This window comes from Acanthaster planci, linkage group LG01 (assembly GCF_054643075.1).
Source record: "Acanthaster planci isolate LZ-2023a linkage group LG01, COTS_SCS, whole genome shotgun sequence".
Taxonomy (NCBI): domain Eukaryota; kingdom Metazoa; phylum Echinodermata; class Asteroidea; order Valvatida; family Acanthasteridae; genus Acanthaster; species Acanthaster planci.
Genome location: NC_141777.1, coordinates 36,223,633 through 36,237,503, shown reverse-complemented (window position 1 = coordinate 36,237,503; position 13,871 = coordinate 36,223,633). Strand labels below are relative to the sequence as shown.

Sequence of the window (13,871 nt, the reverse complement as noted above, 5' to 3'; positions counted from 1 at the left end):
AGAAAGACATAATGCATGTACTGATTCACCGTATAGTTGGGCTTGATGTCGGGCCTTCTGCATGTCCATGCACAAGACAGTTTGGCCTATATACAAAACAAAATCCAAAACTGAAGCAATTAGATATTGACCTTTGATCACGGGCAACATGACCCTTTTGATGTGGACCTGTTAGGTGTCACTATCAGAGTAGGTAAACTGTGTTTGCTGTAAGTTCTAGTTGCTTGAGTCGGAACCGGGGCTGCCAATTTCTTTACGAAAAATTGTGTAGGAAGTACAGACGTTGCAAAGCATTGTGGGTGGCATCCTCCCTTGAAGCATAAAGGTCGCTCGGCTTGTCGCGCGTACCTAACTACATGGCAGCTACCAACAAGCAGCTTCATACATTTTCCTATAGTCGCGTATCACCTTTCATTTGACACGTTAAAGCTGCAGTTTTGGCCAACCAATGCTTTACAAGAACAGAAGAACATTTCACAAAACAAAATCACACTAAGCAAGAACTAAAATGCAATTATTAATACATGTACCACGATGTACGTCTTGAGACAAAAGCTGCAGTCGTTAACCAATGGTGAACTCTACAAATATGGATATTTTGGCCCTCTGAACAAAGCAGTTTGTAAACAAAAGAGAGGTCTAGTTTGTCGGCGTGCTCCCGTTGTCAAGCAATTCGTGTCACGTTGACCTCTGCGGCGTTCAATTAAAGTCTGTGGACATTTCTGTTTGCAGACCATTACTTGAAAAAACTATGACTTCGACCGTGATTGCATATTAAACCAAGAGAATATATCACACAGTGTTAAAAAATATCATGCAAATATAAACGCTTAATGTGAAGTACTTCTACTAAAAACTGAATGAAATGCCGCCATTTTAATATCGATGAAGCATGGAGGTAGGATGAAGCAATTCAAAAGGGCATTTCAAGGAAAAGGTTTAAATTTTTGCTAAATAAGATGGAACTTTCTGTCAACTTTGGCTTTTCACAGAAAAACTGCATTTAAAGTTAACGTAAAGCTGGACAAATCCAGCGACCATAAATAACGTCATAACTGGTGTCCCCGCACGGTGGTGGTAATATTAACGCAACCATTCTTGAGGCGCTACACAATTGCTTCGATATGTATAAAACCAAACAATGCTCAATTTTTCTTTATCAAGTGGGCCATTGTGAATGTCCAGTGAAACATCGCACGATTTATGTAGTGGTATGCTCGCAAAGGCAACTTTTTTATTTGGCCAGTGACCACACCATGCAGCAACATTAACAAGACCTTACTTAGCAGATCAACAACGTCATCATTAGAGTGTTTGCAGTTTCACAGCATTGTTTCCATTATGGGGAATAACTGGTCCAGGGCTTTTGCAATTATGTTTTTCATATGGCAGAGGGATACCTCCATATTATCCACCAACTAGGCCTACCCATATCAGTGCTCTTTTAATACTAACACTCGTAGAGATCATTACCTTAAGGACCTACCATTAGGCCTAACCATGGCAGTGTTGGCTGGAGATGAAGAAATGAATCCTGGTCCGACCAAGTATCCATGTACCATATGCCGCAAGCCCGTAAAATCGCATCAGCGTGGCATCTGTCGTGATGTGCTAGACCCATTGCAATTGTACAGACACTGGCCTTGAAGAAATACCAGCAGCTTGCATTCCCTCGTCCTCGACGTGGTTTTGTAGAAGCTGCCTGCTACAAGGTTAACATTAATTTTCATTTAGACATGTCTACATGTAGGCCTACTTTGACCACAGATTGCCCTGAAACAGAATCATCGCCATCGGATAAGCCTATTCCCATTTCAGCTACAACCCAGCCCATCTCGACTTATTCCTTTCCTAAGGTTCCTGACAACCCCCGCACAGCCAAGTTTGCGCAAGGCTCAGTCTGCCGTGCGCGTATGCGATACTCTACAATTCATGAAGCATCGTCAATAAACCTCGACTATTGGATGTGGAACTGTCTACAGGAAACTTTGATTTTGCATTGTGGATTGAAACCTGGTTGGGCAGCTCAATCAATGACGTTGAAATTCTCTCCTTGAAGAATGAACTGTGTTCGTTAAGACCTCATGGCGGAGGAGTGCTATTCACAGCGGCTGATCATCTAAAACCTGCCTGCATATGACTTTGAACATGAGAATCTTGAACTGTTGGGAGTCGAGATCAGCACAAGGCAAATGGCAAACTGCTCCTAGGCTTGGGTATCTTTATAGACCCCCAAACTCTAATGCCACATTTTTGAAGATTACCAATCTGTATTAGAAACGGTTTGGGTTTTCAGTCATAACTACCTAGCTGTTTCTGTATTTGGTGATTTTAATATCAGTTATGGTGCTAACTGCTCTAGCCTAAATGAGAGATTATGCAATACCCGACGTTCATAACCCTGATCAGGCCACTATTCTGGACCTTTATATTCATCAATTCACCTCGGGTTTTTCCAGTGTTGAGCGCTGTGCTGGCCTTGGCTCGAGTGATGATGGTGTCTGGTACATTTCATGTTAGCTTATCATGTAAGAGAAAGTCACTTGCATGCTCTTTTTTCCCTCACAGAAAGCTGACCAAACTTTTCTCCTTGAATTAATAAGGTTGATTGGGATTTGCATACTTCGCCCGATATAGACATAGACACAATGTGATTTCCTTTTCGCAGCCGTTAATTCTTCATGAAACAGTTCCACTTGTAACACAAAAAGGTAGGAGGCGTCAACCTTGGATAGGAAGCGATCTAGCCACCTTCACAAGACATATAATAGAGCTTATAAAGTTGTTATGAGATCAGGCGGGCTTCATTGTTGGAATAAGTACAAATGTCTTCCCAACCAGGTCGAGTATGAAACAATGAAATGTTACTCTAACAACCTTAAAGAACTTGTTTTGAATTGTGCTGAAAATCCTAAGTGATTTTTTGCCCTTGTCAGCTCACCTCGTAAATCTTTCACCCTGACTTCCCTCCATGTAGAAGGAGAAACCATTTCTGACCCGTCTAGCGTTGCAAATGCATTTCTCAGAAGTTTTCAAAGCAATTTTACTCTACCCGAGAATCAAAACTTTATCCAGTTTGTGACCATTGTAACTCTAAAATTCGGGTCAGTACTGTTGAAACCTCCGCCTTTGAAGTGAAACGCATGCTCAAAGGCCTTCAAACTCATAAAGCATGTGGCTTTATTGACGATATTCCTCCACTACTTCTCAAGATTTCGGCTGATTCAATAGCCCATCCGTTATCCAAGCTCTTTGACGCATCTCTTTCTACAGGGCAGGTCCCATCATGCCGAGTTGAAGATGATTAATGATGTGCCAATACATAAATCAGGCAGTAAGCATGACCCTGGTAATTATAGTTCTGTTCTACCGTTTCAAAGTGCCTTGAGAAAATTGTGGCAAATCACCTAGGTGAACACATGTTCACATGTAGTTATGTTAGCCCAGGTTGGCCGACGTCTACATTGCACTGCGACTAACGTCCAGGGTATGAAAGTCCTCCTACTGTATGGGAAATTTTTTTCAACAGTTTTTTCTCACATTTTTACCTGGCGAAGACAGCTCAAAATGGCGTTCACAAGTGCCTTGAATCCCCATTTTCCATAAATGCTGTGTTGAAATTATTAAACAAAGCCCAACATCCTATTTGTTGCAGAAACAATCGAATCAATGTGCTTTTACCAACTTAAATCATTAGATGCAATCACACCAAGATACTTATAACGATCAAAAGTTTCAAGAATATGGGAACCAAACACATAAGATGGACGAATAAACCTTTTTGAACGAGTCAAACATCACCTTACACTCGTTAACATTATGATTCATTCTGTTTAATGGGGCTCTCAACTACTAGGCTATTTGCGCCAATAACTATACGTTTATTCATAATCTTTATTAATCAGCATCATAATGGAGTTAGGACGAAGGTCCAGTTTAAAAGCAGGAGGCCTTTAAACCCGGAGTACCCGGAGAAAAGCTTCCAGAGCGAGTATGGCCCGGAAACCAAATGCACTTAAAGCCTGGGCCAAGCCAGGACTCGAACCCGGGCCCCATTGGTGCAAATTAATTAAGCTACGCTAACCCGGTCCCCCCATGCAGGCCTTGGCATAGGAAGGTCTATACCTAATTTATACTGGACCAGTATCATACATTCTATTCACTTAACATCGACTTATACAAAAGAAATTGGTCGGGGGGTTTGGGCCCTTAGGTTGGCCTCGCCTGGCCAGGAATGAGAAATTCAAATCCCTTACTGTAAGTTAACAATACATGTATACTTGCGAAGTGGTCAGTGCCCGTAATTACTGGACTGCAAAGCATTTCACCTAGCAGGGCGCCTGACAAGTTGTGGTCTCATGCGATTTTTCTCTCCACAGACCTACCACCTATTCGCCCAACCAAGTGTCTTCCTTCGCACTGAATATATTGTGCTTGACACTAAGACATACCAAAACAACTGAACAATATTAACTAGCCCCCCGTTGGATGATTGCCCGATCGAAAGAAACATTTTAGATGAAGGGCTTTGTCGGTCACCGCGGATTTTCAAAATAAGCCAACGAAAGCTTCAATAGGCGTAAACTCAAGTCATCGCCGTTACACCTATACTCGTTTGAACGTACACTGCAAAAACTGTGGTGTTAAAATTCACACTTTTTTTGACTTAACGTCCCTTTGATAAAAAAAAAATCCCCAGAGCCACGGTTATGCCTTAGGTTAAGTCCAATTTCCTCAGCGTATTGTGTAAAAAAGTATCGCCCCAACCTCGATTTTTAATAAATAATTTGGCGGTCATAGGACACCGTACAACGGCGGGTTCCACTCTCGCCGTTACAACATCACACAGTGTGCGTCTGAAACCCAGGCTGCATTAAAATTCTCGGCGGGAACGAGCGGCGGGAATAGAAATTGTGTCACGCATGAAGCTGAGCGCAAGAGCAGAAACGGAAACGAATCAACATCGGCTTCATTCAAAACGGTATGCATGCAGGCCAAAAACTTAACCTGAATGTATTTTGGATTTCTCTTGTCATGTTGGCAAATTACATTATTTATGATTTGATTTCCCACAAGAATTTCTTGTCAGCTTGTTGAAGAAAACGAATCCACTCGGTCATTATTTGTAGGCCTACATGTACATATACAGACATAGTGTAGGCCCTAAGTATAAAACACGCATGACATGGGTGGCAGCGGGGATTTCCTAGCAGCAGTAACAGGCTTCAATTAGACCTAGGCCTTCGTTTGTTCATCATTTCTTAGCCTGGGGATTCCCCTGACCAAACACTTGTGCGCCTCTGTCTGTCTGTATCTATCATAAACTGGTAAAGTTGGCAAGTCACTTTGATATGTCAGTTTTGAGTTTGTCACTGCTTAGGCCTTTATTGTGGAATATGGGAGTAGGCTACCCTAAATTCGTGCATACTACATTATTACATAGGCCTACAATTGGCCTATATGGGTCATTCCATGAAATTCAGGCAGTTTGTGACGACGTCCCTTGTTACATCAGTAGCTTTCATTGTTCATTATTTTTACATTACAACAGACTAAGTCATTGTTATTTGCCAAAGATGACCACCACTACAAGAACCTAGCAAGATTTAGAACAATATCAATTTAGAATCTACATGCAGGGAAAAAAGATGTTTATTTTCACTGATGTAACAAGGGACGCTGTCACAAACTGTGCCTGAACTTCGTGGAAAGACCCATATACATGTATTTGCGCATCCAACTTTCTCGTCACGGAACTTTTCAATGAAATTATGCCCTGATGTTAATTTACAGTCGATGATCGATCGTCACTTCAACGATTTTCTGTTTGCAGCTGGGGCCCCTGCCTACATGTATGTGTGAATTAAAAGCTTTTCTAGGGAGAATTTGGGAAAAATGTCAACAGAGCATAAACTTTACAGACAAAAGTTTACTTTACTGACTAAGTACAAAAATGACCGGTTGAAATTGTCTAGAAAATGGATAAATGATGACTTCGATCAACTTTCACCAAATATTGAGTGCATTATCAAAATATTGAGCCTGAAAGGTTACCTTGCATCTCAGATTTTGAGATTGGCCTCAACGGGGAAAGATTTGGTGGCACTGTATTTGTGAGTTTTTTCCAAAATACATCCAAAATATGATTTATTTGAAATAATAAAAATTCATGCCTCACTGCACCTTTAAATTAAATTGAAAAAATTATAATCTGGGAGAGCGAAAAAGCAAAATGGATGGGAAGTCAAGCTATTGTGAATACATTTTTTTCCCTCAAACTGCATCACCAAACCAGAGTAATTAATGCCAAAAATAATTCCTCACTCAAGGGACATTAACTGGCAGATTTTTCAGAAGGAGGTCATAAACAATACCCCATAAAATGATGTTTGCAATGAACGCGCACGAATTATGGTTTTACTACAGCCGATCCAACTCGTTTGCAGACGACACTGTTTCTTTTGCTTCTGTGACATCTGATGTTTTTCGTAACATTATTCCATGTAGGATTTTAGTCAAACTTTCAACATCTGAAATGAAGCCATAAAAATTAACTATATTTAAGAATAAATTTGGTCAAAGTACTTAAAGTGCGAATTATGGTGACTCATTGATAATTGTAACACTAGGCCTACCTGCCTACTAACCATGCTATATGTGCATTATTAAACACGATTAAGTAAATAATAGCTGTTTTTAACATCAAAGGCTGGCATAGCGCACACATTGAGACATTCGTGGTCCACATGTCATGTTTGTAGCCCAGGTTGACATGGTTGGATGTCATTGTACATGTTACATTATGACTGACATCAAGGTTCTATGGCTTCGTTATAATACGACCCAAAAGTTTACATGCTTGTTTTGCCTTGTCATGCTTGTTGAAGAAATCGATTTCACCGTTGTTCATGTAGGCCTACCTACGTGTACATGTATATTCTTTGTGTTATCTGTCCTGCCAGTGGGTTCACAAATTTCCCAAACCAGCTTGGATGGCAACGTCGAGGAAAATAAACTTGAGCGTAATGTTCAGATGTTTCATTGTTGTAGACTCTTTGCCCACTCTTAAATTTGCGACATACGAGTACCTTGCTGCCATACTTGTACATGTACGTGTGCGTGTGTTATTTGCAAAGTAACCAGGATCATGAAATGCATGTACCAATACACAACTTAATGGGCCAGTAATCTGAAGCTTTAGTTTCAAGTTTTGTTTCCTTAACATGTATTTTCATCCCTTTCTTTACTTTGTCTCTAAGATGCATGTAAGTACTGCCTTATAAATTACTGGAATTACTGGAATTAAGTGAGTCTCAACCTGAATTTTGCCCAAAACCTTTTGGATTGTGCCAGGGTTTTACAGATTTCGTGCACATATCCCTTTTTCCATTCTTTTCAAACAAAGACGTTCCACAGGACTTTTGACATAGTAGCTTCAAATACATGTAACTTGGAGAACAGGCAGACTTCCTTCGAACGTCTCATCATGAAATGATAAAAGCCCTGACTGTCACGCAACTGAACTGACAGTCAGGCCACAGAGTTGTATGCATGTGTGTGAGAATTGTGTTTATCATGTGTGAGTGGTGCATGCATGCATTATGGATACGTACGTGCAGAGTACAAATTTGATGAAACGGCTGAAGTACAAATGGCTGAAAGCAGTCGACAACAATGACCTCAACTTAATCTTACTTTCCCAGTATATTTTCCTCACTGTTGCCTTTGGTGGTGTGTGGAATTTCTTAACTCTCCCCTTATCCCGTAGATAAGGATATATGAATTACAGACGTGGAATTATCTTCTTTGAAAAGGTAACTGGACAGGTGATATTGGCTGCTGAATTGTTCACCCTGTTGATCATTCCCAGCCTGGACTCCCATCTGTACATGTATTAGTGTGTGCTAGGTGTACATGTATATAGCCCAGGGCCTACAACTGGATATTTGACCGGTTCACCAGTTGGACCACTTTCTTCAATGCAAAGTGGCACCTTCACCAAAGAATATTCCCTTAACTGTGTGTTGTTCTAAAACTCAAAGAACATTCTCTTAGATACTGATACATGTACAAACCTCCCCCCTTTTGTGTTGATTGGCACTTTGGGTGAAACTTGATCTTTCTTATGTGACTTTTTAAACATACCAGAAGCAACATAAACATGTTCGAGGTGCACTGCCAATTTGCATTCACTGCCTTTACATATCATGCATACAATTGATGCAGTCCTAAAATGTGCAGTCCTACTCTTACAGTGAACTTCTGGACCAATCATGGATTGGCTTTCTAAATGGAACTTTTTCGTCATCCAATCTGCATTAGTCTAGCAAACAAGTTTTGCTGTCGGCATGTTTAAGTGCATAATTACCCTTAGGCCCTCCCACCCAAAAAGACTCCGGTTTCTGGTCATGGGCTTGGTCCAAAAGTGGTGCAGTGACACATTTTTTTTTCTCTCTCTTTTTTTTCTCAGAAGTGATGTACATGCACATATACTTCAGAGCGCAAGGCCTTGTTACTATGAGAAATGTGAATTAACCACTTTGAATTAATAAACAGACCATAAAATATGATGAGAGGCAATGGTTTCAGTCATCTCTATCAAATGAGATGCTTCAATTCTTGGCAAGATTGAGCTTGTTAAAATACAGTTAGCATAACCATTTAAAAATCAGATGTGAAAAATAAATGTTCAGCTCCAGTTTCCGGTTTTAAATGAAATTCTCATGAAGTAGCAGCATATGACATTCTTTGCACATTGTTTTCCACTTTGGCTTAAAGCATAGACTATAGAGCTTTATAGGAAATAAGTTGCACATCAAATAGCCTATGAAAAAATATAAATGAAAACAGTTCAGCTCCAAAGAGTCAAAATGAAAATAAAATTCTCAGGAGGTAAATGATATACACTGTACTATGCACTTTGTTTTCTGTTTTAGCTTATAAGAAACAAGCTGCATTTAACATTAAGAAAATTCAGCTCAGAAAATAAACTCTCTCACTCTAATCTACCTTTGTTCTTGGCAAGTGACGATCAACGATGCATGAGTTGTTACGGGTATGGTTGTCATAACGCGATGCATGTCCATTGCCGCTGCATGCACTGCTTGCGTATGTACTACCACTGCCTTGCCAACACTGGAATAGACTGGCCCTTTACGGTTTGTTTTTCAAAAGTGTTATCAATTTGTATACTTACGCAGGATGCAAGACCACTTCGTTTGTCTGGTTCACAGATGTACATGTACGTAGGCCTGGGTCCGAATCAATTGGCAACGGCCAGAAATTACACTGAATATTTGGCAGCATCCACTGCTAGTTTCCATAGAATCATGCATGATATCAAGCCGCAGCCAACTGATTCGGACACGGCCTTTGTGTAAAGATACACGAATGATGTCATCTGATCAGAGTGCCCGACTGAAATGTGTGGAGGCCTAGGGCCAGTGGGGGATTTCTTTACTGTACATATTACTCAACCCCACCCATCAAAAACACATTAAAATTACATGGTAGCAGAATAAGCCATTTGCGAGTTAAATTTCAATAAAATCTGGTACACTGAGTTCTTTAAATTCACGTGAACATAACAACTTGAATTCTCCATACTAAAACCACTGTTGCTTTACCTTGTGATTCAGGGCAAGCTTTTGCTTAGTTACATAAGAGACGCCTTGCAACAATACACTGTTCTCAATGGATAAGAACAGCACAAAGGGACCAGTCCTTTCCAGAGATGGTGGTCGCTACGCAAAAGCTTGCCCCGAATGATGAGGTATAGCAACAGTGTCTTTAGTCTGAAGAATTCAAATTGTTACGTTTCTATGCAATCAGATAACACAGCATACCAGGTTTTATTCAAATTTAATGTGCAAGTGGGTTATTCCTGCTGATCAAGTACAGTAAGTTTGGCGGCTTTTGGAAATTGTTTTATGTTTAATAAAAAAATTATTTGTCTGCCGATGCGCATGTCTACGGCAACATGCGCGATGACCAGAAACCGGAGACTTTGGGGGGGGGCCTTAGTTTATCCTATAATTTCCCTCAAAAAATTAAAACCTTGCCCTCTTTCCATACAACTTAATCCTGCAGATATTCAACATGTTGTCCTCCATATTTTTAATGCAAGTCAAAAAAAGTTGAAGTGGATTTTTGTACCCCAACAAACACCTCGTCAAGAGTACATGTACGAGTACATGTAAGCCAACACCATTAATGCATGTGATTCCCACAATGCCCCTTTCACATTGAGTGGCTACATGGCCTGGTGGCTCTAAATAATGCATGCAGACTCTGAATTATGGGTATTGGGTTTTTAGGTTCCCACTGGACTGACACTCTCTTTTTTGAGATTTTTTTTCTTTCTGCCTGAATCAACTCCTCCAACGAAGTGCAGGATATTTCCTTTTATTTTTTGTAATATGTCGCTCTTTAGGAATTTAGAGAGCTTGAATTGCGGTCATTGTGAATCTGTCTCGTGAACACAGTCACTGCTACAATGTTAGCGTGGAACAGGACTAACAGTGATCACGGGGAAATGTTTAAATCCGTCAAAACACTGCAATGTGTATGTTCATTATTGTGCCGAAAAATTACCAAGAGCAATGGGGGACTGCTTCTTGGTCACATATCTGCAGCTATAGTCTAGCTGAAAATTTCTTCAGTCACTAGAATTGAGTGCCAGTGGAATAAAATGAGTTTATGACATGGGCTTTGTTTGGTTCTGAACAAATTTTGTCACTCCAAAATGAGTTTCATGGAAAAAGCACATGCAACAACTAAATGTTGAATCAGTGTGCTTATAAAAGTTGAATTCTAAACTAAAGCTTCTCTATTACTGAATTATGTCCATGGCAATCCCATGTCCAACTGTTCTGACGTCTGTCAGTTGTGTTTGTTTCCAGCTGTGAATTGACACTTCCTTCAGCAAGCATGGCAGACAGAGCCCAAACAACCACCAAGAAACACAAACAGTTTGTGTCGGAGCCCATGGGGGACAAACTGGTGACCGAACTCGGGGGCATTGGCCCCAAGTATGGCGAGAGGTTACGAGAGGCGGGATTTGAGAAGGTCAGATACTGAACCAACTCCATCAATAGTGTGTTGGATTACATCCTTCACGCTTACCTGTGGTGTCGTCACAGGCTTAGAGGGGCAGACGCCATACACGTATGTGGTAATAAGTGAATGATAACGCAGGGTTTCTGGAGTTGCTGTGACAAGGCTATCTGATTGGGTCATTAAGTGATAAAATTTGCAAAAATCATTCAAACCGTCATAAGCAGTGGACGTCTGCACATTTCTCGACTTCCTTTCACAAAACTTGGTTGGCTTGAGCTGATTTTCCATATACACATTCAACTATTTTTCTGAATTATTTACAATGGTGTCAACTTTCCTTTGCAATGTTTGACTAACACCCGTTTGAGACAGGCGTCGTAGAGTAGCACCGAACCAAATTATAAGCAAATTTTGAATTTGGTACAGCAAAAGTTCGACGTCTTAAACAATTAGGAGTGACCAGGCTTGCTAGCAGGTGAGGAATGGCACTTGAAGGCACTCGGAATGATATCAGAGTGACTTGGTTTCAGATGTCGCTCTTTTCATGGGCTGAAGCAAATGCAAATGTATGTGTTTCGTTCATCTATCTGAAATCAAAATTTAACTGGGTCTTCCTGAGTTGCTCTTAATTCTATTTGGTTCTGTGCAACCCTAGAATATGTGTCTGAAATGGGTGCATCAAAGTCACATTTTCCTATGGTTCTGTGCGATATTCCCCAAGCAACCAACTTGGCAGGTTGGCCACTTGAGCCAGGCTGGAGTGAGCACAAGAAGTCACGAGTGTCCAATCAAATGCAGTTGCGCTTGCTTGCTTATGTAATCAAACATGCTGCAATTAACAAAGTGCACTAGACTGTTAACTGCACATTAAACCAGTAAAACAAAGTGACATGGGGATATGAAAATCACTGGACCACATGAAATCAACCATTGAATCACTGGAAATTACAAACCCAAGTTGGACAGGCAGTAAGTCAAATGTCATGCCATTTGTTTCATCATGGTAATTATTTTAACCACACGGGCAGACTGAATACCAGCAAGCTTTCCTCCATTTCACTATTGTCATTTTTTTTGCCCTATCCAGGCGTACAATGTTCTCGGACAATTCCTGGTGCTGAATAAAGACGAAGAGCTCTTTGTTGATTGGCTGATGACAACCACATCCGCTACAAAGAAGTGTGCAACAGATTGTTACAATTGTCTGAAAGACTGGAGTGATGCCTACATATAATTTTGTGGTTTTTTTTTTAATTTTAACTCTTTTAACCCTAACCCTCCTCAATCCTTCACCTGTTGGAGGACTGAGGAGTGTTAGGGTTAAGGTCCTGCATGACATTGCTCTGATTCTGCTAACTCTGCTGACCTTTGACTCCAGGGAAATGGGATATATATACGCAACATGGACACTTATCTTATTTAACATAGAAATTCCATGCTTATACTCTGTGTGCAGTGTTAGAGATCACTACAGAGGCAGAATAATAGCTTGTTAGCTGCATGTCCCATTTAGAATTGATGGGTAAATCTCCCGTGTTGCTTTGCATTCAGGTCAAGGAGGAACGCAGTCACTTTTTGAAAGACAAAATGCAAAATTTTAAATTTAAAAAAATGTACATTTATGATAAAACCCAGTAAGACTTTAGGTTTGGTTTCGATAAAAGAATGGGAAACTGTTGATATTTGTCCCATCTGTGTCAGTGACTGCAGGTGGAAGGATGAGGAATTAAGCTTTGGTTCAGATTGGAAAGATTGGGGGGGGTAGGGGACCAGGGAATCATGTGGAAAACACTTGGCAGGGGATTGTGTTGTAGCTATTCTCCCCATGTGTAACTAACATTCATACAAGATTGTCATGGAGTCATGCACATTGTACGTACCAACTCTGGTAATGGAGTCACAAATACTTGTGTTTATAAGATTGGCACCCATTTTTTTTTGCACCTTGCCAAATCAGCTTATTAAACTCTTGTTACCAAAAAAAGCCCTACACTGCCCATCTAGAGGAGTGCTTTCCTTTACGGGCAGTTTTAAGTAACAAACATGCAGATCAAAATGATGAGAGAATGGGGTTTGTGGAACTGAAAATTGACTATGGTGGATATTGAAAGTATATGTACATTTCCATGTATCAGATACGTAAATCTAACCTTCACCCTCCATGCCCTTCAGTGTAAGGCTAAGTCATGAAGAACTCTGTGGCTATACCCTGCACCATTTATTACAAGCTCACCACCCAGTAGTCTGAAATCTCAGATGATGACAACACACATACAGATGCATGTAAGTAATCAAAACTTGAAAGTGGGTAAATTTGGGGGGCGGGGGTGCGTACAGCACAAAATTTCCAACTTATCAAAAGAATGTAATTGTCACCATCAATCTACAATGTAATGGGAGGAAATAGATCCAGATGCATTGGCGACAGCTGAAGCCAAAATTTCTGATATCTCTTGTTGCCACTGCATGTTGAGGTAAATTTGTTACTACAATTGCACATGCTACTTGTTGAATGAGTGTAGCCACTTCTTGCTGTATGTGGAGATTAGTGTACATTTGCATGCTTTGTGCTTGAAAATCCTGCGTAATCAGTCAGCAAATTAGCATTGCATATACAAATTATGGGAAGGTTTAGGTGTATGCCGTAGTAGGCTGATGCTGCACTTAGAATAAAGTTTTCATGTTAAACATTTATGCTCATATATCATTGGTCTATATTTAGAAGCATACTCAGATTGTTAATTGTCCAATCAGACCAAAGTTCACAAGTGCAGATATCATTAAAGTTGGATTTTTATTGTGCAGAAACGATG

At 40.4% G+C, this 13,871-nt stretch overlaps 1 protein-coding gene across 2 annotated transcripts; it reads left to right on the top strand.

The window, feature by feature from the left end:
- The first annotated feature begins 4,821 nt into the window (after positions 1-4,821).
- LOC110981978 (barrier-to-autointegration factor-like) lies at positions 4,822-13,866 on the top strand. Of its 2 annotated transcripts, none has more exons than XM_022240055.2 (3): positions 4,822-4,981; positions 10,902-11,067; positions 12,146-13,866. In XM_022240055.2, the coding sequence occupies exons 1-3, from the start codon at positions 4,923-4,925 to the stop codon at positions 12,290-12,292; spliced, it is 372 nt and encodes a 123-aa protein (XP_022095747.1). In that variant the 5' UTR covers positions 4,822-4,922; the 3' UTR covers positions 12,293-13,866. The 2 variants fall into 2 exon arrangements, with proteins under 2 accessions (XP_022095747.1, XP_086990832.1); XM_087134706.1 differs by lacking the exon at positions 4,822-4,981 and adding an exon at positions 5,196-5,327.
- Positions 13,867-13,871: the final 5 nt, after the last annotated feature.